The sequence below is a fragment of the Electrophorus electricus genome, chromosome 4, assembly GCF_041902795.1.
Source record: "Electrophorus electricus isolate QZ-2024a chromosome 4, ASM4190279v1, whole genome shotgun sequence".
Lineage (NCBI taxonomy): Eukaryota > Metazoa > Chordata > Actinopteri > Gymnotiformes > Gymnotidae > Electrophorus > Electrophorus electricus.
In genome coordinates, this window is record NC_137500.1 from 3,134,553 (window position 1) to 3,161,701 (window position 27,149).

The following is a 27,149-nucleotide window of genomic DNA, read 5'->3' on the forward strand; positions in this document are numbered from 1 at the left end:
GTGGCTTCGTGTTGTTTTTTTTTGACGTGTCACTGTGTGTGTATTTACTTTCTCCAATATATTGCAATGTCGTCCTTGCTAACCTGTTCTTCGCTTCATCTGTCCCTTCTTCCATGCCCACGTAATGTGAGGATTTATATCGCCAGTGTTTGTTCAGACCTTTGTAAGTTATTACAGTAATGTAGTGATCGTCTGTAGTGACTAATGTATTTGGCTTTTGCTTGTAAATTGTCCTTCCTTTTGTTTGCTGTGCTTCATGCTTTGCTTTGTTTAGTTTTGTTCTGTGTATCAATAAACGCCTAAAGTTTTGGAGACTCGGGTTTGCATTCTGCCATTTTCACCACTCACCAAACGTCACAGAATAACTGACCATTTCAAGAATGCTGGGAGTCTCTCTGCATGGACTGATTACGGGAGCCAGGTATTTGCTGAAGATGGCCAAGCACACTGAGTAGGTGCATGAGGAGAAGAAGTGTGCTGCTCATTGTTTGGCCGATATTATCCCCAGATGCTCAGGAGGAACTCCACAGGTTGGGGAGACAGCCAACTGGTCTGTCTGACTACGGACTTGTCTGCGCTCTTGAACAAGTTTGAAGTGGGTTTGAAGTGGCCCTCAGACTCTTCCATGTGTTGGTGGACTGGGGGGAGGATACAGTAACAGCCCCTTATCCCTCGTCCGCATGGCGAAGATTGCCATGTGGCTTTGTGTTTTTGTTTTATTTGTTTGTTGTGCGTATGTTTACTTTCCCCCACATGCTGCTATGCCATATCCTGGTCCTTGCTTCACCTGTCCCTTATTCCATGCCCAAGTAGTGTGAGGATTTAAATCCCCAGTGGTTGTTCCAACGTTTGTCAGTTATTGGAGTGATATAGCATGTGTTCCTCTTTTATTTGTAAGTTGTTTTTCATTGTGCCTGTTGTGCTTTGCTTTGTTTAGTTTCATTCTGTGTATCAATAAACGTCTAACGTTTTGGAGACTCAGGTTTGCATTCTGCCCTTTTTGTTCTTCACCAAACATGAGTTACATTTTTTTAAACTTGATTGCATAAGGTTGAAATACCAACAGATTGGTTTCACATGACATCCACACATTCTCTTCAAGTTCATTGTATAGTAAAATTATCCATACTTTTCTCATTCCAATGTGATACTGGTCAGTGCTCAAAGTGGGCCGGTACTCACAAGTATGCAGTACTGACACTTTTATATTTTACTCTTTGGTGTACCATGACTTTTTTTTTTTTTTGCATACAGGCACTTCTTACAAGCTCACAACCTTTGGGTACTACTGAATAACCAACTATCATTTTCTCCTTGTATTGCTAATTTGACATGTTCATGCAGGTTCTCTTTAACATCATGTAAATCTGACCATTTCTCTCCATGGAAGTCATTCAGGTGCTTGTTCAGCCCCTTGTCATCTCAAGATTGGATTCTACAACTCGCTCCTGGCAGACTTTCCCCTCTCTGCCATCAGACCCCAACAACTCATCCAGAACACAGATGCATGGCTTGTTATCAACCTTCCTAAATTCGCCCATGGCACCCCTTGCTGCGTTCGTTCCACTAGCTACCTGTAGCAACTCACATCAGATTTACAACACTGATGCATTGATTGTCTAAAAACTCATAACTGGAACAGTTCCCACATACTTGAGGGCACTTTCAAACTCTGTTTTACACTGCTGCCTTCAAGCCTCTAGTACTGCTTGTGTCAAGCAACTATCCCTCAAGACACAAAGAAGACATGCAAAAAGACTCTTCTCTGTCCTAGCACCAGATGGTGAAATGACCTGTCCGTACAGCGGAGACATTTCAAACGATTGTCTTTAAACGAATATTAAGGACTCACCTTTCCACATTGTGACTAAACACTTAAATATACACTTATGTATTTAAAAAAAAAAACTCATTTTACACTCAGGAGATGGCTTTAGCTTGCTATTATTCTGAACACTAACCTATCTGTTGTCACATGAGGACGTGCATTCAATAAAGATTCTGCAAGTCACTCTAGGCCTCTACCAAATGCTATAAATGTAAACGATACTGTTACTGTCATAATAGAGTGGCTCCGAAAACAGATGTGTTAGCCAAAAACTGTATTCAAGTCGTAATAATGTTTAAAATAATGATTCACACAGTTAAAATGGTGTTCTGATTATAATCACTTGAGTAAAGGTGAGTAGCTAATGACAATTCACGTAGTGGTTGCTTTACCTGCCATGATTAGATATGATAAGGGCAACAGCTCTGGAACTGCAGAATTGTAGCCAGATGTGCTTCATACCATGTGGCCCTCCATAACCACTTTGGTACAATTAAGTGTTAGTTCATTGTTAGTTTTGTACAGCTGTTAGATACTCACTAACTGTTAGTTTTGGTACAATTAATTGTTAGTTCATTGTTAGTTTTGTACAGCTGTTAGATACTCACTAACTGTTAGTTTTGGTACAATTAGTTGTAAGTGAATCAGAGTCATTGAACATGTTATATTGTTACAGTATATTTTACCTGGATGCTATTGAAATCTATTATTGACATGTTATTATTAATTATTAATAATACAGACCAGTAACACAGTTAATGATGAGAGTAAATTTAAAGTACCAAAATGAAAAAGAAAGTTTAAAAAAAGAATTCCTGAACACAGCCAACAACTTCTAATTTCTCACTAACAGAAAAGGTTTTAACTAATTATTGTAGCTTACTAATGAAGAACTTGCAATTATAACTTAACTTAAATTAACAGTTTTTCTGTCTACATTTACATAAATGTCTGCTTTAAAATTTGAAGGCGCTGTAGCTGCTTTCCAAGGTCTTTCCTATATTAATGTGTTGATTTTTCATCATCTGGGTTGGTTTTCCAAAAATGTTGTAAAACAAAAATCATCTTAAATGGTAGAGCATGCTTTACGCTGAACAGTCTCTCATTAAGATGATAACACTATAATGATTTTTGGAAATGGGGCACAGTTGTGCCTCCTGCTGGATGTTTTAAATACTGTACTTAAAGTTGAACATGAATTTCACACTATGTAAAGAATATAAACATTCATAAATACTGAAACAGCCATGACACTACATATTGGTAAGCGTGTGTGCAAAATATATTGCCGTATCTATATTTTGTACACGGCCATAGTCACTACCTGCCTCTGGCCTGCATACATATATAATGGCTGCTTAATCACACGTTTAAGCACACAGAAACTATTGGTAACTTTCGACCCATCCTCTAGCTTTTTATGACACCACATTCAATTCAGGCTAACACAATACTATCTAAAGCCAATACATATACTAAACCTTATAACTTAAAATATAGTTAATGGACATAAACCATTAAGTCTTAGAGCATATATTAATCAGTCTAATCATGATCTAATAAATTTTCAACCCATATATTATTTGCTAGAAAAACATTATAGATATCTGCATGTAAAAAAAAAAGACTCATTCAACAGCAGTGGTTTTGTATGTATCAATACTGCATCTCCTGGAATTCAAAGTTATCAGTCTATCAGCCTTCTTAAAATATACAGAGAAGGGTGGGAATATGACTGAAGAAAGCAATTATCTGAAGCGCCATTGCTTCTTTATCTACCATTGGGCTGGCAAATGTAGCAAAGGACTATTTATAAAAATGGCTTAAGCTGCTTTTTAAGCCCCCCATAAGACATTCATAATACTTCTATAGGTACTGTTAAAAATAAATACAAATCTGAAGAACAGGACTTACTTGTGAATATTGAGATGGAAGCAGGTGCTCCTGCAGTAACTCCATCTCCAGCTACTGCAGTAACACTGAATGTGTATTTCACTCCAGGAGTCAGACCAGTGACTGTGTAAGACGTATTTGAAGTGTTAGTGCTGTTAGATACTGAGCCGTTGGTCCACTGTACTCTATAGGAGGAGCTGTTGCCATTTGACAAATTCCAGTTTAGGGACACAGATGAGGTGGTTTTGATAGACACTTGGAGATTTCCAACAACATCTGGATCTGTAAGCAAATGCATGTTAAAGCATTAGATACTCTGTCATCGGTCCACTGTACTCTGGAACTACTCCCATTTGACAAATACGACATTAACGACACAGACGAAGTAGTTTTGTTAGAGACGCTGAGATTTGGGACATCTGCATCTGTTAACAGAAAGATGGAGATTCATTATGCACATTATGTGATGCACAACAGCATCATCAAATTGCCTTAATTTAGCAAAAGTCCACAGCTTACCACACAAAAAGATAAAATTTCAGAGATACATTTTACTGTGCTCACTATGACTATGGACCCTGTAATGGAGACACAGTCAATGTGTGTTCTGGCTACTGCACCAGTGAACGGGTTCTTTGGTCTAGACACATAGGTTCTGTGAAGTGCACAGGTGTGTTCCCCAAAGGAGAGGGAAGTGTGGAAGAGAACATCACTAAGGAGGCTATGGGTGTGTTCTGGCTAATTGGTAAATACATGTTCTAACTTCAAGAATGGATACATTTTTAAATCCTCATCTGGTAGCCATCAAGGGGGGTTGAGACAATGACTCAGAGAAATCTGCATTGTTCTGTAAAAATAATCACTGACCTTAGATTTACAATATAACTCTGTGTGCAGGAGACCAAATCCCGTATTCACATGCCCACAAAACACACACTCTAGTTGCTTTTAATAAAATAAATGAATCTTAATGCATACAACAATATCTCTGATTAAATTCACGGTGTCCTGGTTCCAGATCTGGAATAATTTTTCAAATAAGTGATTTTTGACAGCCTTATGAACATTGGATTTGACAAGGTTAACAGTTCATTACATCATTTTCAGCAAAGAACTCAAAGCAGCAATGGTCAGACCTCTACTAAAGAAGCCCCAGATCTATATCTATCAACTATGAAAAGTTAAAATAACTGAAAGCACATCCTCAATAGAAATCATACATTCATTTACCATCTTATTAGGTATACCACTATTGATCCTTTTTTGGTGAGTGATATGTTCTGAATTAGCTGATGGGACCTTATCTTGTTCTCTGCACAGTTGTCGTTCCCATTGGTCATTTTTACTAATTATCTATTTTTATTTGTTTTCTTTTTGTATTTCTGAAGGTATGTGATGTTTGGATATTGTGTGTATTCATAATACATATCGATTTATGCTCTATTCATATGTTCTTACAAAAACAGTATTGACAGGTGCATTTACAATCAAAATGTATATTATGGCATAAATGTATTATTTATGGTATATATATATATATATATATATATATATATATATATATATATATAATTTGGTCAAAAACCAGCCCACTCATGAAAATGACCAAGGTTGACACAGCATATACAGGGCACAGAACTCCTGTACAGTCAACTGGTTTCAGACAGAGTACAATAGTGAAGATAATAGTGAATCTCTGGTCGTAGATTACAATTTAGAGTTGACTGTGAAATGTTAAACAGGTAGAGTTACTGGGTTGGTGTAACAAATAAAGGTTACTCGGTGTATGCCAATATTTTCATTCTGATTTCTGAAAGAATGTATAACATCACAGACTGGAAACAGATGCATATATGATTAAATGAATTTGTTTTATTTACAAGAGGATAATCCAGAGCTGTAGTCTTCAAAGATGCGAAAGTCAGTAGCCAGCGAGAGTGCAGAGAAAACATAGTAGGTAGGCAAGGGTGTAAAGGAGAAATCAATCCAAAAACTGCCTCATGCGGTATCAGTCCAGTAAAGTGAATGAATCAGAGGGGGGTGAGGCAGACACCAAGACCAAAGTACAAAACCGGACAGTAACCAGCAGGGCAGGCGGAGAGACCATTCGGTATGCATGGACTAGACATGGCAATGCTTCTTGGAAGAGTTCAAAAGAAACAAAGATTTAAAGGGAGGGGTTAATGATGAGAGACAGGTGAATTTTATTAATAATCAGGGAGATGTAACAAATGAGACTGAGATGGAGATTGAGATTGATGGAGCTGGATGGAGTGACAGATAGGCTACTAGTGGGTGTATGCTAAGAAAGGTCAGGATCAGGATCAGGGAGCAAGACAGAATGTTGGTTTGGCACATAAGTCTGTAAAATACATGACCTTTACTGTAGTGTATCAGGATCTACTCATGTGCCCATCTACCATCATCATTAAAAACAGTCAACTTCCATAAATCTGCCGATGATACACAGCTATACATACTGCATCAGAATTCATTTTAAAATTAACTGGCCATGTTTGAATTCATATAGTGCACTGTTTGGGGTGTCAGTCTATATAGTCCATAGAGAATCAGAGAGTGAAGAGATGCATTCAGACACAGCCTGTCTTCATTTGAAATCTGTTAATGACAAATGTCTTACTCAGATTGCCTACATAAAAATGCCCTAAACTGCTTAAATTGCTTAGCATTGGGCTGCCAAATGTACTAAAGGACTATTTATAAAAATGGGGTAATCTGCTTTTTAAGTTTATGCACTAAAGTTATGGGGCCCTCCTCCCACGAGACATTCATAATACTTTTTCTATAGGTACTTTTAAAAATAAATTATCTGAAGAACAGCACTTACTTGTGAATGTTGAGGTGGAAGCAGGTGTTCCTGCAGTAACTCCATCTCCAGCTACTGCAGTAACATTGAATGTGTAGTTCACTCCAGGAGTCAGACCAGTGACTGTGTAAAACGTATTTGAAGTGTTAGATACTCTGCCATCGGTCCACTGTACTCTATAGAAAGAGCTGTTCCCATTTGACGAATTCCAGGTTAGAGACACAGATGATGTTGTTTTGATAGAGACACTAAGATTTGCAACCACATCTGGATATGTTAACAGAAAGATGGAGAAGCATTATACACACATTATACACACATTTACATAACTAGAGAACATGCTGTGAAAATCAATCTGGAGTGACTGCTTTGACAGTAGATGGAGCTATTGTGATATGGGTCTGCAGCTAAGGGGGTGGGGGTACATCCAGTCTTTTTACAGTGAAATGACCTGTGTTCCACATGCTTCAGGGTCCTATAATTTCACATGTCCTCGGTTTGTGGGTTTTTACTTAGAGGTTTAACACAATGCTCAGTGTTCGTGGACAAATAGCTCTGGGTGTCTGGCATTTAGAATGCCTTGGATATTTTTCATTTGAAGTTTTTCCTCCACCTAACAGATGTCACCTAACAAAATGTAAGTGTAAATGTAAATGATAAACTTAATGTTCCACAGCTGCTCAGGTATTTGTGTGTCAGGTATTTCCACATGGTGTCATGGTGACTGACACACATCTCACAGATTACCTGAACCTTGTTCTTCTGAACGATGCCTCACTGACACACTGCAAAATTAGTTTTTACTGCTCTTCTTATTCAAACGCCACCAAAATCTAGAAGTTCAGATGCACTCGTGCCAAGCTGCTCTCTTATATGTCAGTAGGAGAAAATCTGATATTCACAATGTTCCAAATGAGCCGCGTGGTAGAAGAACTACACTGTAGGACTTACTTGTAATCCTTGTACTGGTTATGACTGTAGATGGCACAGAAGCAGTAGATGCAGGTGTTGTTCCTAGAGTTGGCCCTTTGGCAGAAGCATTGGATGTGGATGAGATTATTGAAATTTGTCCATCTGAGGTGACCGAGGTAGTGCTGAAAGCAGGTGATGTTGCTCGGGTTCCTCCAGTTGTGCTCGCTGTGGTGATGGATGGCGTGGATACCGTTTGACTTTGTCCCTTTGTATCAGTGCTCAGTGTGGATGATGTTAATGGGTTTGTGATGGTTGTATTAGTTATGAAAGATGATAATGTTTGATTTGTATATGTATTAGTGGCTATACTGCTCAATGATGCTGTTTGATTTACATCTCTGTTAGTGGCTGTACTGCTCAATGATGCTGTTTGAGTTACATCTGTATTAGTGGCTGTACTGCTCAATGATGCTGTTTGAGTTACATCTGTATTAGTGGCTATACTGCTCAATGATGCTGTTTGAGTTACATCTGTATTAGTGGCTGTACTGCTCAATGATGCTGTTTGAGTTACATCTGTATTAGTGGCTGTATTGCTCAATGATGCTGTTTGAGTTACATCTGTATTAATGGCTGTACTGCTCAATGATGCTGTTTGAGTTACATCTGTATTAATGGCTGTACTGCTCAATGATGCTGTTTGAGTTACTTCTGTATTAATGGCTGTACTGCTCAATGATGCTGTTTGAGTTACATCTGTATTAGTGGCTATACTGCTCAATGATGCTGTTTGAGTTACATCTGTATTAGTGGCTGTACTGCTCAATGGGAGTGAGGTCCCATTAGTTGTTTGTGTTTCAGATACTGAGCTTAAGCTCTGAAAGAGAAATGGAGAAAAAAAATCAACTACAAGAACACAAAACAACAGTAACATAAATAACTTTTATAATTACAGACAAAAGTAATTCAAAGAGGAAAACATCTTAATTTCTTAATATCTTAATATTTTGTTAAATGGGTGAAATAAAGAACAATATTCTCATGTATTTTTGTTAATTTTTTTTAAATAAGTCATATGTCATGCAGGAAGACGTAAACAAAAAGTAATATACAAATTAACTGTGATTTACAAAGTCAAAGAGTGGTATTAATCCATGTTCAGGAAACCAATCCATAAACTTCTACCTCTCTTGAACAGCAGATGTTTCAGGTAATACATGCACTATAACATCATACACGCTTATACCAATGTCTAAACTAGTATACAGATAACCATTAGAAAAATAGTGAATTGAAACTAATGTCTTATTAATTATGAATTATCTATTTGCCAGGGGTCAGCCATGGAACTGGTGTTCTCTGATAATTTGGCACGCTAACTAAACATTAAAATGCCCATTTGTTTCCAAATTGTCTCCCTTTTGTCTGACGTACTTTAAAGATTATTTTTTGCAGTATCAATTTTTCACCTATCAAAAAATTAAAGTTGACCAGGTTTTTGTACCACCTGTAACTGGCCTTCACAATAACTTTTCCGGGACTTGTGGATAGCTGCATTTTGTCTTCCAAAAAATGTCCATAAAACTACTATGTTGTTAAAACCCTTTGAGGTCCAATTGTTGCCAGGTAGTCAAAGTCATGTTGAAATACCATAGTAATTAAATTATTCACTATGGGCATTGAACTATATATTTACAGCAACAAAGTATAACTCCAGAGGGGCAAAATATCCACCCTTCACAGACCAATCCCACATCAGTTACTGAGAACCACTGTTATTCATAAAACTACTGGAAGTTAAACAAATTAATACAACAGAATTTTAAAAATTTCAAACTTTCCAAAAGTTACTAAAGAGAACTTAAAAGCACAATTACAGAATCTATATAACAAAACATGTTTTACAATAAAAGCAAACTATGGAACAGAAAAAGAGGAAATGCCTCAAACAAGTGTAATATTCCCAGGAGACCTGGGTCAGGTGCCTACACTTGGATTTCTATAAAGCTGCCTTATGACAAAGATTATTTTAAAAATCACTGTAAAAACATTTATTGGCTTGACTCAAATGTGACACTGTAATTCCAGAACATTATCTGAACAGCGAAGCAGAGTTGTTCCTTAAACTGCGATCCTGTATTACACTGCATCACTAACACCCAAAGTCCTCACTCAGATCAAACTTTAATACCAATATATAACAGCTTCCTTATCAAGAACAAGAGAGACCCTCTTTGGCTTTAATCATTAATGGAAACTAGAGCAGAAAGGCATTTATAAACATACCAAGCGCATCATCCAACGAGGTATATCAACTCCTAGTTACTAAACTGGTAAATATTAAACAACCTCCAGCATGACATTCTGTTCCGTTGAACTGCTTTCCCAAACAGCCTTGGGCAAGCCTCATTCACTGCGTAAACATATCAATAGGAGAACACTGACCTGATTAGAGAATTCATATTGAATATTAATTTCAGCCCAAGTCTTTAAATTCTAGTCATTACACAGGCACAGCTCTTTTTGTTACAAGATTAGCCTTGGCACTCAGGGAGCAGGAAGTGTGCCACACTGATCCCAGAACTGCCACCTCCCAGGGTGATTGTTGTTAAGGGGGGTTGCATCCCTCCCTGCTCTTTGCCGACGCTGTTCCTAAGCAATGCCCCATTCGTTATGAAGGCCACGGAATGGGCAGCACAATGTTCATCCAAAAATAACATTTCCAAAAAGTTTACTGCATACTTGTGTAATAGCTATAACAATACTTACTCTTTTTTTCTGCTTTTTTTTTAGCTCTACAGACTCTTGTTGGGAAAAGCGAAACTATGGGGGGAAAAAATACCCATCACACACCTCATTTAAAACAACCAAGACTGCCAAGAGAGGTCATTGGTTTAGTGAGAAGAAAAAGCACATACAGCGCTGAAAAACATAACTGAAAAGTACACATATGGCAGAAGAATGGACGGAAAATCAGCTGCTGAAATGAGACTTTTCTTTTAGCTTGTGGCGAGGTGTATCCCATAATTAGTTATAAATTATGGGATACACCATAATAAGTTATAAATTAGTTATAAATAGTGGCACATATTTATGACCAGGAGGCATTCAGCTTGCAATAGATAACACAATAGTCACACATTATTCTTCACAAAGTTTACCCAAAAATGAAAGAGAATAGTAACTGACACAATGTTTTGCTTTGTTGAAGCCCCTCTGTGAGCTTTTACTTCAAGTGTTTTTGGATAACTGTTTAAGACTTTTCACATCACAAAGGAACAATATTTGCCTAACATGAGTCTAACATTTTTTTTGGTAAAATCGCTCAAGATGGAGAGCAATTGTTGGTTGGGAAGCAGCAACAGAACAGAGGAACACAGATTTTAATCCAGAAACAATCTATGACAAGGTTAAGGTGGTTACATACTAGTAATTGAAGGGTTGCCAGTTCAAGCACCACCACTGCCAAGTTGCCACTGCTGGGCCCCTGAGCAAAGCCCTTAACCCTCAATTGCTCAAATTGTATACAGTGATCATTGTAAGTTGCTTTGGATAAAAGTGTCAGCTAAATGGCATATAAATATAAATGGTATCCATAGAGTCTTGCCCAATATTTAATGTTTCTTCCGTAGAGATTGCTTCCACCTACTACTAAATGTCAACTTTGTGTACTTCACCACAATTTTTAATATCTCTTACCACAGTACACTGCAGGAAAAAAAAAGAAAAAGAAATTATATATATATATATATATATATATATATATGAAGAGGCACTCAAACCCAAGCAAGACCGAATGAAAAGCCATTTTATTCATTCTGTTTACCATTGTGTTCCTATGCAAATTCTGTTTCCACTTTTACTGTCAAATCTATCAATCATGGGTTTTCAGGACATTCATTAAGAAAATGATATATTGACTCTATACTGCTATGTACTATATACTGTCATAATATCTGCATTTTGTCATAATTGAATGCTATGAAACAGTAAAAAACATTTGTAAAGTCACATTGTTACATTTTAAACACAAAAATATGAAAAATATCTTAAATGAAATAACTAGTGAAGAGTATTTTTAGGTCTAGACCATTTCTCTTGTATGTTTTACATTGCTACATGGTTGGTTATAATTATGCTTCTTAATTATGTTTAATATCGTTTAACGTGGTTGGTTTAAAAAATTATTTGAAATTATTTAGTAAATGTGCCTTTAAAATATTGAGCAGGGTATTACTGTAAAGAATTGAAAACAGTAATAATACACATCATCTGTTTGGTGTAAAAAATAATATGGGGGGAAAATGTATATGTGACATTTTGACAATCACAGATCAGGTCGTGACCTGATCTGGAACTGAAATTTAATGAGAATAGTCTAAAAACAAAATATCATAAATGAGATTAAAGAATGTGATAATGTGCTGGTGAGTATAGTCCGTCTGTCAGGAAGTAGCCTGTCTACAAGCTCAAATACGAAGCACTGGAGGGACGCACAAATGGGACTTAAGTTCGTTAGGGTAAATGAGAGGCAGGTGAACGGAATGACTAATAATCGCGTGATTGCGATCAGATGAGTGAATGTGGATGACCATAAATAGATGTTTTATTATGTATTTATCATGGACAATGAAGAACCACACTTGATTCTCTTTTCACTTGAGTGCTTTCTCATTTTCATTGTGTCTACACAAGTGCATAGCACTAATGCCTCCTGAACTGCCAACAGCATTGTTGTTTGTACTTAATGTGGAACATTGTGATTTGAGTAATAAGAGCACACTCATGGGAGTCACTTGTGAAAAGAAGAAAACGGCTGAGCACTACACATCTTAGCATACTAAAACCATAGAAAACTGTGAGGTTGCTCAAAAAAGCCAGTTTCCGGTCTGATGCTGCTGGCACGTAATTAGCGCGATAAAACCTGTGGTGTGTTGATACATGCAAATAGACTAAGTCCCAGAATAGCTGCAGTCTGTTTCGTCTTTAGAAATACACTAATTTGCTTAGGCATATTGCTTCCAAAACACTGAATCATTAACAGTTCTTTTGACTTTGAGAGGCAAATAAATTAACCTAAATTTAAGCTTGCTTACTAAATCTAAGCTTACTGTAAACAACTTTATTGCTGGTTGCATTAGTCATGTAAGTCCTATTAGTCATATAAGTCAGTATTAGGTGACTGACAAAACAAGTTACATAAGTGTGTTTCCAATGCCAGCACCCCGTGGAGGCCCCTAGGCAGTCAAAATCTTGGGGCCCCCCTCACAAATTATCTCCTAATAAAACTTCGTTAGAACTCTGAAAAGCTAACTAACTAATGCAGATATTGGGGTATATATACTCGTCTAGAAGCTTCTACTGATGAATATCTTATTAAGACTTAGAATCAGTGGGAACTCATGAGACACTCACAGAAAGGTTCATTTCTCAAGGTTTCTTGTGTGTGTGCTCTAGTTGATCTAAATAAATTCCATAAACTAACATTGACCTAACTGAACTAGGTATTGCACACCTTGGTCACTAGATGCAGTGTGGCATTGTGTCTGATACAGCTCCATTCACATTGTAAAAAAAACTATATGTTTTATGTACTTTAAGTTGTTAATGGGTACATTTCATTAATACAGTATTTTCTCTATAGAGTCTATATTAGAAAGTTTTAATTTCTTTGAGTTGATTAATTTTGTTCTATATTTTGTAAACAGTTTAAGAAAGCTTGATTTGGAATTTTTTTCAAGATCAAATTTATTTTATTGTGATCCGTTGTCATGGGACCCATAGGCCAGTTCATACTTTGCTTTTAAAGGGAATACAAGCTTTTAAATGGAATTTTTGCAAAGCAGTGTACCTTCCTTTGTGACTGAATGCCTGCATCATGGGTTACAGAGTACCGACAACCTGCAAACTGTCATACTCAGGAATTAAAGTAAGGAGGAAATTAAAAGACTACTGTGCCTTCACCTTTAGGAAATAGATCAGAGCCCCATAAAACTTACACTAAATCATCATATTCACATTGTCACTCTTCTTGGTGTAACAGAGGATATTTTCTACTCATAAATGTTCGCATTCTGTATATATATAGTCTAATTCACAAATACATAAATAAATATCTCACAAAATAAATACAGTTAAAACCTTGTCTATAGTCTCAAATTAACTCAGTAGGACATAACAATGTGATTCTGAATTCTTATGGCACCAACCCATAGATAAATTTAGGCCACTATCAAAGGAATGGTAGCAAGCCTTTCTTCTGTGCACACCTTCTTGCCATTCTTTTTTAAACCTCAGCTAGAATATGTCCTGATCACAATTATACCATTTTGTCACACTGCCAGCCTGTTCACTTCCAAAGAGCCCACTGTGACGACATTCTAGAGTGCATGTAAACTGTCTATTTACAACTGGCATGAATTTATTGCAATCATAAGACCCAAACACTTGCATGTTGCATGTTATAGCCAGAATTAAAGCATATGTTACATTTATGGCATTTGGGAGATTCTTTTATACAGAGAGATTTACAAACGTACTTTGTCATTTACTCATAGAATGTATCCTGGACAGTACAGTAGGTATTCTCCCTCGTTCTTAAATATGTGCTTTTAAGATGGGGTATTTTCCAAACAGAAACCAGTTATGCACTTCCACAATTTTTTTTCATTCTATTGCAAATAGAAGTGTTTCTTTAGCCCAGTCCTGGTATCTCTCTGATTTGCACAGTTTTATGTTTTCCTTGTTTCCTTGCTTTAATGTGACTCAATACACGAAAGCCACAATACTTGCAATAAAGCACTTCCCTTATCTTTCTTTTCCTGCCCCTTCAGACTTCTGTCTACAAACCGATAGAGTTCTGTTTATAAATCACACTCCAAAAGTCTCCCTTCAGTGGTTTAACCATCTCAATTCCAGATCTCACATTTTACTGATCAGAAAAATATGGACTCCACTAAAATCACCTTTGGCTGAATTTTACCATTCAAAATCAGACACATATATATATTTAGTTTACTCTGAGCACTTCAGTCCACAGTGCAAGAACCTCACTGGCTAGACCAATATGCCCAGATTCTTGAGAAACTGCCAGATACATTCCCACTATAATCACAAAGCAACTTTGGTTATCACAATTTCAGTTCAAATTTGCCTCTTTAAGAACAAGTGATTTTATCTCAAAGCATTTCTTGTTGTCCACAGGGAACACAAAACAATATGTTTTTATACGTAGCCTTTTCTCCTCAGAGAGAGAGAGAGAGAGAGAGAGAGAGAGAGAGAGAGAGAGAGAGAGAGAGAGAGAGAGAGAAAGAGAGAGAATTAGAAAAGCACTCCAGTATATGCATAAAAGTTAGTAAATTAATATATTCATTGAGGAATGTATTCAGAATGTATTGCTGAAATGTAGGAACATTTCTGAGGAACATATAGAAAAAAAAAAGATTGTATGGTAGCTATATCGTACAGGTGATGTGAGTGGAAACTTAGTATATACTCGTTTAGGGTCACCATTGTGTTAAAATGTTTCAGTTCCATCTGAATGTAACCACTATATTAAAATGTTTCAGTTCCCTTATCTGAGGCGGATTTTGCAGCCTTATGCAATAGACTAAAATTATATTAATTATATTTATATTAAAGTCTCGGGGGCACTGCTCTCTTTCCTCCTTCAGCCTACTTCATTTGGTTTTATTTGTTGTCCTGAGCAAAACTCATATGTTCTCTATCTACAGTTTTCAAAACTGCCACATTTACATAAACCACAACATTTGTGTGACTTCTCGTGATAACTTTTTAGGCTATTTTTCACTACGTCATGTGATACATGAAATTATACTGGAGACTACAGGCTGCAGACTACTGATAAAAGCCATTGAGTTAAAATTACTCAGTCCCATACGCTTGGAAAATGCAATCTATAGCGTTAGCTTTATCCTAAAGGCAAATCCATAAATATGTTGACAGTTTAGGACTTTAAACAGAAAACACAAAGCTGAAAAGATTTAGCCTATCATGTAATTTACCTGATGTAACAGGTGTATTAGTCGAAACGTTAACTGGTGCTATTGTTTACCAGTCCGAAAACGCCAGCCTTCACCCGTGCAAGAGACACTTACCTGGCATAACACACACAGGCTCAGGACAGTCACTGGGATATCGCGCCTTGACGGAAGACTTCTCATGATGAATGGTAGATTTCTACTGTCAGACGAGTATTACATGTTCCGTTAAATTTCCCAGCAGCACTCTTTGGAATTATGAAATTATCTTGATCGAGTTTCCTCTTGACGTGAGAATTGTTTGTCTTTCTCTTGAGAATATCTACGTTTTTAAGAAAATGTTTTAAAAGTTTAGTTGACCGCTCGCACAACTGAAACGTTTCCGTGGTATGAAATGATGCGCCAATGCAGTGTGAAATGAAGGAAGGGTTTTGTTTTTTTGGTTTTTTTGAGTTTCCAATCCTGGGTGGAGCGGACATCTACCACCACCGCCTCTCAGCAATAGGCGTCCAGCAGTTCCGCGTCCTGCACCCTCTGAACACGCCGCTTATCCGTCATAAAAAAAGAAACTTTAGAAGCTTTACTTTTTCTAATCACAAATACATAAATAAATATCTCACAAAATAAATACAGGTAAAACCTTGTCTATAGTCTCAAATTAACTCAGTAGGACATAACAATGTGATTCTGAATTCTTATGGCACCAACCCATAGATAAATTTAGGCCACTATCAAATGAATGGTAGCAAGCAGATGGTCTGTGGCCATTTTAAAATGACAAACCACACATCCGAGACGGGAAAAAAAAAAAAAAAAACCTTCTGAAAGTGGAAGTAAGCTGCTATGCACGGCAAACGTTCGCTCTGAACTCAGTCTTGCCATCCATTAAAGGTTCACATGTGCTCAGTAATATAGAAATATAGAACAGGTAGTATGCTAAAGGTGCACATACTTATTTTATAGCTTTTCTTCCTTTACATTACTATCTTGAGGAACTTGATCTACAACAGAAATACAGCTGAACTAATAAAGTATCAAGTAAAGTATTGTAAAATATACTGTTATACATGTACACTGAACTGAATTCAGTTAGTTCTTGTGGTCTCACAGCCATTGTCAGATTGTATCTATATGTAGTTCTGCGCAGCCAAAAGCACATGAAAAAAAGCTCTAACTTTTCTTTCTACAGTTTAATAGAGCAAAGCACTTCCTGCTATGCCACTGTTGGTCAGGGTGACCTAGTCTGAAGATTGCTTATATAACCCCACATACTGTACATAACTGCAGCACAAGCTCCAAAAAGTCCCATCAACACAGCAGATATGATCTCTTGGACACTGTAATTGTTATTCAGATTAACTAATTTTACTGACAGAGTACGACTCCACTAATTGAATCGTGAGTAAAAGGAGCTTCAGTTCACATCAGACCAGAGATGAAGGAAGGAGACCCTGTTAGTGCTTCTATACTTAATCCTCACAATTATACAGTGGTGTATAAAAATACATAAATTGATGCATTTGGACACAATGTCAGTGATGTTATCTGGGGTCCCATGGTGTTTTAGGGACTTTCAAATCAGACACCCTCTCCCAGGTGACCCAGATGGGAATGATCCAAATAACCAGCATGTGCCCAAGTAGCACATACCCACAGATCACTTCTTTTGATCTACAGCCATCTAAAGCTCTTTCCTGCTGCCTCTGTGCTGGCTCCGATGGCCTTCCTCTAATAGAGGAAGAGGAGACTAGAGGTAAAACCCAGTGCCTGAGCTGCAGTGCCTCTGCAGACCATGTCTATGAGCGTGGAAGGATGTCATTAACAGACTGTATTAGAAACATTACGCGGAGCTTGGTATATTCTCACAGACTGTACTAATCAGAAAGTGATCACCAAATCCAGTGTAATGCTTGTGACTCATGTTATATGCACAATATTTAGCTGATATGAAAATCCTTATGTAGCTTAAAAATAACACATACATAGAACTAAGCAGGACAAAGACCCAGAGAAAAGAAAAATAGCTGTTTATTATGTATTTTTGCACACGGAATTCAAATATGCTTTCAGGATTTCTCTATTAACCATAGTTTTTTTGTTACATTATATTTGCATCTATATGTAGTAGTCTTTTTCAACAGATACATTCTTACATTTAATTAGGTAATAATTTAAATGACTACTTTTACTTCTACTTGAGTAATTATTATTTTGATGTAACAGTACTTTTACTTGAGTACAGCTTTCGGCTACTCTACCCACTTCTGTTTGGGACTGATTGTATCTTAGTATTTCCCAGATAAAAATAGTAGCAGTTAGTCATCTTTCCCTTCTTCAGCACCAAGGTTCTGAACTTCTCTGGCTTGAAGCAGATCTGTGTCCCTATGATGAGCTTCTTGAAGCCCTGGAGAATTCACCCGTGTCCTGCCACTGAGCTTGTTACTGTTACATCAGATCATCCATAGAGGCTTCTACTGGGGCCTGTAAGACTCCAGACTTTGCCAGAGGGCCTCTGCATTCCACCTCAGATGATTTTACCAGTATGTTCATAGCCAAGGCGAAGAGGATCACTGAAATGTTATATCCAGTGATGATTCCTTTTTCCAGCTAATGCCATCATGAAGTGATTGCCCCCCAGGTGACTCTGATAGAAGCTGTGATAATAGACCAAAATGAGGCCCCTGACCTTACTTGAGACATAGTGCCATTCCAGTGCTGTCTCTATCTCCTTGAACAGGATTCAGTAACCATCATGCTAGTAGACGTCAAAGAAAGGATCTCAAATATGAAGAGCTGGACAGCTGCAGGCCCTGACATGGTCCGCGCCTACTGGATGAAGAAGCTTACTGCAGTCCCTGAGTGCCTGGCAGCACAAGTGAAGAAGTTGCTACTGGATGGATAATTCCAGTGGAATCAACCCTGAATGGTTACTTGAAGGCTGGGCAGTCCTGATCTTGAATGAACCCCAGAAAAAGGTAGTTCCATCCAATTACTGGCCAATAACCTGCCTCTGCATAACTTGGAAGCTCCTGTCAGGCAACATTGTGGCTAAATAGACACAAGACTCAGTATATGAGCAGAGCTCAGAAAGGCATTGACAAGAACAGCATAAGAGCCAAACACCAGCTACTGGTTGATAAAACAGTCTCTCAAGACTGTAAGACCAGACAGACCAACCTGTGCACCGCCTGGATTTACTACAAGAAAGCTTATGTTTCAAACCCCACACATAGATCCTGAAATGCTTGAGGCTGTATCAAATAAACAGGACTCTAAGAGTCTTCATTAAGAATGGAGTGGGGCTGTGGAAGACGGCCATAGAGGCTAACGTAAAGCCAATAGCATGAGTCACCGTGAAGTGTGGGATTTACCAAGGAGATGCCCTGTCCCCACTGATGTTCTGCACCGGCCTGAACCCCCTCAGTGAGATCATCACAAAGAGTGGCTACAGATACTGGCTACAGTGTGGAACAACAATCAGCAACCTCTTCTACATGGATGACATCAACTCACTAATCCATCTCACCAGGATATACAGCAATGAAATTCATCACAATGCATGGAGGGTTTCATCCCAAATCCAGCACTCTGAGACTGTACACTAAGCAGAAGGAGGGGACCGTGGACTAGTGAGCATCAGGGCCATATACAGGATGAAACAACCAAGATCCAGTAGTACACAAGGAATACGGCCCCATGTGATGAACTTCTTAGTTACACCTCAGACAACAGAAACCCGAAGAGAATGGGAATGAGCAGGAGCAGGAACCATCATGGGAGAATAAACCCCGGCCCAGTTTGCACCACTTACAAATAGTGGAAGGGGCTGATATGGATAAACCCTGCCAATGGCTGGAAAAGGCTAGATTCAAAGGCAGCACGGAGGCATTAATCATGACAGCACAGGAACAAGTTCTGAATGCAGGATCGATAGAGGCTGGAATATACCATACCAGGCAGGACCCCAGATGCAGGCTGTGCAAAGAAGGCCCTGAGACAATCCAGCACATAACAGCAGGATGCAAGATGCTAGCAGGCAGTGCATACATGGAATGCCATAACCAAGTGGCTGGCATAGTGTACAGAAAGATCTGGGCCAAGTACAAGCTGGAAGCTCCAAGGTCAAAGTGGGATACTCCCCAAAAGATGGTGCAGTATGACCATGCTAAGATCCTGCAGGACTTCCAAATGCAGATGGATAAAATGGTAATGGCTAAACAACTGGACATAGCAGTGGTGGATAAACAGCAGAAGTGGGCCATAGTGATAGATGTAGCAATCCCAAGCAATAGCAACACCAGGAACAAGGAACATGAAAAGCTTGAGAAATACCAAGGGCTGAGAGAAGAGCTGGAAAAGATGTGGAAGGTGAAGGCAATGGGTTCTAGTAGTAATCAGAGTACTGGGGGCTATGAACCCCAAAGTGGGAGAATGACTCCAGCAGATCCCAGGATCAACATTCCACATCTCCATCCAGAAGAGTGCAGTGCTTGTACAGCTAAGATATTATGCAGAACCCTCAATCTCCCAGGCCTCTGGTAGAAGACCCAAGATTCAAGGAAAGAGACAGCCTTGTGGAGGACAAGTGGGGAATTGTTTTTTGTTTTTTTGTTTTTTTACACAGCTACTGGATCTCTGTCTGAAACATCCTGTCTCTGGAAACTTTATAAGACATGTGCAATATTGGATAAGATGCCTGCTCATTGGGGAACTCTACCATGTATAATGTTAAATAAACTTTATATAAGTCAAAATTCAAATTTTAGAGATTTATGTGTTTCCTGCTAAAGATGTTAGTTCACAGGAAAGAAGGAAAAGAAATGTGTAAACCCGGGCATGTCACTTTTCAAGATAAAGCTGAATTTGTGAAAGTTGTCTTGCTGTAGGTGTTTTTTTAAGCTGTTTGCCAACTTTTAGCCTGTTGTACCATGGCCCATTTACACAGATAGCTAAAGTGAAGGGTGAGGATGCATCTTGTCAAAAGCATGGGCTTCTTAACAGACGGGTGCTGGGGGGCAGTCAGGGGAGCTGCTGCTTTTACTGGTGCGCTATTCAGATTTCACTTGACAGCACTGATGTTCATTAACAGCTTATTTCTTACAGTGGCAGTGAGTACTAGACACCCTGAGTAGCACCTGTCCCTTTGTTCCCTATACATTTGTTACTGATACCCACAGGTTTGCCTTCAGTCTCCATAATGGTGTGGTGACTGGTTGCAGTGATGTTCTAAGAATGTATTATTATTATTATTATTAGTAGTAGTAGTAGTAGTAGTATCGTTATTATTATTTTTTTACCTTATGGAATCCAGGGCTACAGGCACATGTTGTACAAAAGGTATCGTTGTACAAATCTGTAACCTTAGAAAGGTGTTTTGAATGAAGATGGCTGGTAGGCTTTCAGACTGCATGATCTACAGATTCCTAAGCCTGGCGCTCATTCCTGTGGGAGCACTTTGTATATTTCCTTATTCTGTGCTTTTGAATACCACCTAATAGGACTTCCTTTATTATGTATTTGCATAGAATGACATTTGTATTTCAGTCTATGGGAGATGTTTGGCCTTTGTTCACCTCAATAACATTTTTCATTACTTGGGTTTTTGAATGAATTCAAACTGTGGGAAAAAAAAACAAAAACAAACCACCAAAAGACTTTTATGAAAGGAATGTGTTTATTTGAGTGGTTAGAGTATAACATTTTCCCCAGTGTGACTTTTTATTTTGTAATAGTTTTTGCAGTAGTTTTTCTCAATCTTTAACTTTAGAACTCTAAGTGCAACAGCACAACTTGTAGTTTTTCCTCCAGACATATAAAACATAATCAGTAACAAACATTGCACCTAGAAATTTGTTTCCAAGGATGTCATTATTTAAAAGAGGCTGTTATCATATACAGGATTAGGTCTTTGCCAAAATCCTGTGATCTGAATAATGGCCTTTTTTTTCAAGGAATACATATACTGTACATCTTTTCTGCAAAAGTACCATTTGAAGTATAATATTCACCTAACAGATTTAGGCCTTAATACTGGGAGAACTCCTATCTGCTTTCTTTTTTAAAGCACAACATGCACTCTATGTCCACCCAGTGTCTACCATAATTACTCATCCCATGGGCAACTGAACTTTGTTTGGCTTTATGGAAAAAAAGCCATAATTACACTAACAGAATGGCCATCATTAGTGGAAAGCCCTTGGCAGCCATCTCTGCGCTCTGTCATTTTACTGTTTACAGTCTCCAAGTCATCCTAATTGCAATCACAAACTCTAAGAGTGGACACACAACGCAAACAAGAGCATTTATGTCACCACACCACTTTGCTGGGAATGTTTGTAGCTGCGCTATATTGACTTAATCTCCCCTCATCCATCTACGGAGCCGTCGGCACGGCTGGCTGGAAGCGCTGGTATGCGGTGTTCCCCAGGTCATTGTCACTAGCCTGGCTGCCCGGGGTGTGTGGGTGGGGCAGCACAGAGACCTCTCAGAGCTCATTAGCCTCCATTAAAGCGCTGGAGTGGGCATCTTATAAACACAGAGACTTCAAGCTCAAAACACATATGCTTATTATATACATACAACCACTCCCATCTTTCTGTATGTATAGACCCATAGTTTTAGCATTCTGTATAATACTCTTTATGACACTTTAATATCATTATAATACCTTCTGATGTGATTTGGCACTTTGAATGTGTGTATAGAACTTGTACAAACAAAACATCTTTATTAAAATGTTTTGTGCATGCCCTGTGTGTTCTGGTCAAGGACTAGCTTTCTTGCAGCTATTCTTAAAATCAATTACAGAAAGTAAAAAACAGACAAATGACACCCAAATGGTATTATAACCCTTCCCTGTATAATTCGGAGATATTAAACAGCATAGTAACACTAGTGCTATTTCAGTGTCATCTTAAAAACATCTATTGCACATAGGTGCTGTTTCATATGTACACCTTTCACTAGGGAATGACAGTGAGCAAAACCCCCAAGCAAACCCCTACTTGGCTGATGGGGATTGGCAGTGTCTGCAGTGTGCCTGGCTGGCGCTTCGGCCCCACCTGCATGTATTCCTGAGGTAGTTATCAGGAATCAGCAGCTTTATCTGAAGTCCTTCTTTTACTCAGATACTGGTGACTTAGTTCTTCTTTCACCTATGTTTAAAGGCAGGCAGATGCACAGTTGGTTGCCGCCTCTTCTGATGGGAAAGAGACGTAATGCTTGTGTACTGTGGTGAACATGTACGTGCAAGGCTCTAATGTACTGGGCTATGGATAGTTCATTTATTAACTCGCCTCCACTCTGATAGAGTTCGTTTCCTTGCAAAATCACACATGGTGACCTTGTGAAAGAGGAAGTATGTGATATCTTGCTTGTGATAGTAGTTTCATTTTGCAGTGCAAAGTTATGTTCAGTCATATGTGCTAAATTCTTAAGATGCCTAAATTCTAATGTTAATGACCTAGATCATTTCTGACTGGTTGTAATTCGGACAGAGGCAATTTAGCAGACTTTAATTATTCTTTGGCTTTGATTTTCAAACATTGTATAGCCTAAATGTAGTGCACAACAAAAATATTTGGCCATAGTCTGTGGGATTAAAAAATGAAAAACAAGTACTCATTAAAATGAGAATATAAATGAGACCTAGTTGATTTCAGGGGAAACTGGTGACTAGGATAGATACTGGATTTCCATTGATGAAACCTGCATTTCCAGTTACTCTTGGTATTTGCATGTTATAATAGACTACCTTTGTGGTTACATACATTTGATTATGCTAGTACTTAAATTGTTCCCTATGATACTTTACCCATAGCAAATAGGAGCCAAAGGTCATTTAAAGCAAGTGCAAGGTCAATTTTCAAAAATCGCTATACACTACAGAGGCTCAAGAACATGTAGATATTCATACGTACATCTGTAGCTCGTAACCCAGTATGTAGGCAGTCTTGGTGCAAAACTGAAAACTGAAACAATGAGAAATAGAACAAGGAAGCACAAAGAGTTATTAAAATTAGGAAATATGAAATTAAATGTAAGATAAATGTAAAACATGCATGCAATCATTATAAAGGCACATAATAAAGAAAGAGGAATAAGAGTGTTTCTGCATTAGACTGGAAGTTCTGTAACATATCACCAGTTTTTCTATTATCACTGTTATCTGGTATTTTATTATTACTTTTAAACTTAGACTCATACTGGGTCCAGTTTAAACTAAACAACAATCTGTTAAAAAACCAGCAGCTTGAAATGTTAAGAACACATAATCTGCTATATTGCCATTTGAGCTGGGTCTGAGGTGGACAGCATTTAACACTCTCCTGCTTGTGTACAGAATATGCAAATAACGCACACTGTGCTGTGCCTCATTCAGGAATGACCTGACAAAATTACAGGTCATGTATGCCTTACAGAGAAGGACAAAAGTATCCTTAGTTCAGTAGTGAAATGTAACTTAGTAATAGGTTTCTGCCCACTGTGTGCATTACAGTGCTTGGTAAAAATCGCTGTACTGCTGCATATTTAATGCACAAACATGATACTTATTTTTACTATACATTGATGCTCCTCAGTTATACTGTGTATCATCAGTGTACAAGACATAAACATTTAGAGGACAAACTTCCATCTTCTAAATTCTGATAAAACATCATTTTATGTTTTTGGTAATTTTATGATTTTATCATTTTGGTCATTTTGGTTACCAATTCTGCTCAAATTACGTTTCCCAGACCTTGAAAGTTTCTCTGCGTAACCAAAAGCTACAGTTGCAGACCTCTCTCTAGGATTCCATAATGCAATTTGTTTAATATATGTTAATATATGTTATACCATTGCAGAGAATATTAGGAACATAAGTTTTTAAATCCAGGTTAAAAACTAAATACTTGCTTGGGTTAGAGAGTAGTATGAGTAAAAGAAAAGATAAACTATTAGCAACATTACACATCAGAGACATGCAGGACTCTGCAGGGGAAGGCCACTGTAACCCCTTAATTCCATAACACAAAGATAAAAATAATGGTAAAAATGAATCAGTAAATATCAATAAATAAAATTAATATTTAAAGTATAAAGTATAACATTTCACAGAATTGAAAACAATAGTTTTACATTATTATTGTTAGAATTATTATTGTTATTGTTGTTGCTGTTGTTATAACTAGTTGACAGGATTGTAAGGGGAGACTGTAATTTACACTCACAGTCTTGACAGTTTAGGATTCTGGATTCTTTTTACAAAGAAGTTCCTTTTTTTGTTAATCTTGTGGTTACTGTTCATTCCCCACCCCAACTGTGCTGAGTGCATTTAACTATAGTCAGAGTGTAGCAGAACTGACATTTAACTATAGTTAGAGTGTAGCAGAACTGACATTTAACTATAGTCAGAGTGTAGCAGAACTGACATTTAACTATAGTCAGAGTGTAACAGAACTGACATTTAACTATAGTCAGAGTGTAGCAGAACTGACATTTAACTATAGTCGGAGTGTAACAGAACTGACATTTAACTATAGTCAGAGTGTAACAGAACTGACATTTAACTATAGTCAGAGTGTAGCAGAACTGACATTTAACTATAGTCAGAGTGTAACAGAACTGACATTTAACTATAGTCAGAGTGTAGCAGAACTGACATTTAACTATAGTCAGAGTGTAGCAGAACTGACATAGCTGGGGTTGGAGGTGTGCTGTTAAAAAAAAAACAACCCTCATTATCTTAGCAATATTGTCAGCTATAGCTTTATTCAGGCTTCTGGGTTTTTTGCAGGACTCAAGGTTATTGCTTGTCAGATTAGTGTGTTGGTGTGTAGTGGCTATCACCTGACACTATGCACAGTTATGTGCCACCAAAGCCTGCTACGCAGCTACCAGCAGCCTCCTGCCATGTGATGGGGTTGCACCCTGTTCCAGTGCTCTAGATTCTAAATAATTATAAATAAAACTTTTAAACATTTAGCTTTGTATTCTTTTTCAAATTTATTTGAAGGTGACACATACCCTTTACTTAATCTCTGTACCCCTGAGTCATGCTTAAGATATGAATGAGAACATCCCTTACTTTCACAGATTAACTGCTGCTGCCATACCTGTTTTTAATGTGCTGATTTGTTAATCAGATAAGAATTGAAAGTGCTGAAATGCTTTTTGTCCTGAAGGTCTCATGTGAAGATATTTGGGGTAAAAAACAGAAAAGATGATGAAAGGATCATATCCACTGTAGTGGAAAATGGGCCCAGGTGGATTAACACGAGACTAGAGACTCCAAGGTACTCTGTATAGGAGATATAGAGGAGATAATCTTTACTTAGTGATATACTGGAATGACACATGCAAGTATCTTACATGTCATTAAATTGGCAATGACAACAGTTCATTAACCCAAGTACACTCTAAATTCCATTAAGGAAGAGCACATTTGAAATGTTGATCAAAGAGTCTTGTGAGTTGTTACACAGACATGTTTTTATTTATTGCCTTGTGATTACAAGTGGAAAAGTAAGTAGTTTTATTTAAGTACTTAAAATTGCTCAGAAACAAATTTGGCATTCATCTAACCCTTGCACAGGAGTTCTGACATTTTTAAAGTGCAATTTCTTAGTCTCTTAGATTTCACTTGCACTTTCTATGTGCATCTATCTCTTTTTATCTATTTTTGACCCTCAAAATATAATGTAACAACTTTTGGGTATATGGGTATTTTCACCTTACAAAACAATGGCTAATGCAAACTGGTTTAAGGGTTCATGAAGTTTACTATGTGTATATAATATATTCAAATAATTGTGCTCAGCGCTTCAGCAAACACATTCGTGTTTATTCCGTCGTACCAAAAGATTACTGCAATACATTTTATAGCCAGCAGAGGACGTGTATAATCAAATGAACCGAAGTGAACTGAACTAAACGGCTCATATGTTTCAGAAGTGAACTGAACTGAACGGCTAATGTGTTTCTAGACACTACGAGGCGCGATACTAACCCAGTAATGAGTTTCTAGTTTATATATTTTTTCTTTACAATAAACAAGTCTTTTTAATCCATAAAGATTTCAATATTAAAGATCTATCCTCTATCATGTTAGCATTTCTATTTCTAGATGAAAAGCTATGCCAACTGTAGTCTGAGCCAATGACAGACGTCTCATTTTTGACACTGCATATTCAATTTAGTTTGAACATGTTGCGCTTTACATACTTCCTCTTATACATCTGCTTAGCCATCTATGAGTACTCAGGTATGTCTGAAGAAAGTGCGTCTCATGTATCTCTGACTCCGTGTCACTCACTCTGAGTGTGACGAGTTTGGCCCAGCCCACTAGTTTTACCACTCCCGGGCTACACCAGTGTTTCTCTCTGTTCCCTTTTTAAGATTCCCGTTCTCCCATACCAATTTGCGAAGTATTGCCATCCCGGTATTCATACCAAGCGTTTTCTTCCCCTGTTGATTCTTCTGTCTACGGACGTCTGCTTCCTCCCCAGACTACGACTTGCTGCTAGCCCTTCGGCTCTCTCTGGACTCTGCCTACCGGTTCTGACCCTGTTTTGGGTTGACTACTCCCTGCATCATGATCTGGTTACTGTCTCCGATTCTATTCACACCTCATACAGCCCCTACCTGTATTGTGATCACAATAAAGCCTTCAGCACTTGGATCCAAACCTCCCTGTGTCTGGGCGTCT

General features: G+C 37.9%; 1 protein-coding gene across 8 annotated transcripts in view; it reads right to left on the reverse strand.

Moving 5' to 3' along the window:
- ptprjb.2 (protein tyrosine phosphatase receptor type Jb, tandem duplicate 2) overlaps positions 1-16,159 on the reverse strand; it is a 41,057-nt gene extending 24,898 nt beyond the window's left edge. For 2 of the 8 annotated variants that reach the window (XM_081711810.1, XM_081711809.1), the window contains exons 1-4: positions 15,578-16,150; positions 7,500-8,337; positions 6,570-6,815; positions 3,743-4,003 (exon numbers count right to left, since the gene is read on the reverse strand). In XM_081711810.1, the coding sequence (XP_081567936.1) occupies positions 3,743-4,003; positions 6,570-6,815; positions 7,500-8,337; positions 15,578-15,643 (1,411 nt within the window). In that variant the 5' untranslated portion in view covers positions 15,644-16,150. Of the gene's footprint in view, positions 1-3,742; positions 4,004-6,569; positions 6,816-7,499; positions 8,338-15,577 lie in introns of all 8 variants that reach the window. The other 6 variants (XM_081711813.1, XM_035520393.2, XM_081711811.1 and 3 more) reach the window with 5 other exon arrangements.
- Between the last annotated feature and the right edge of the window lie 10,990 nt (positions 16,160-27,149).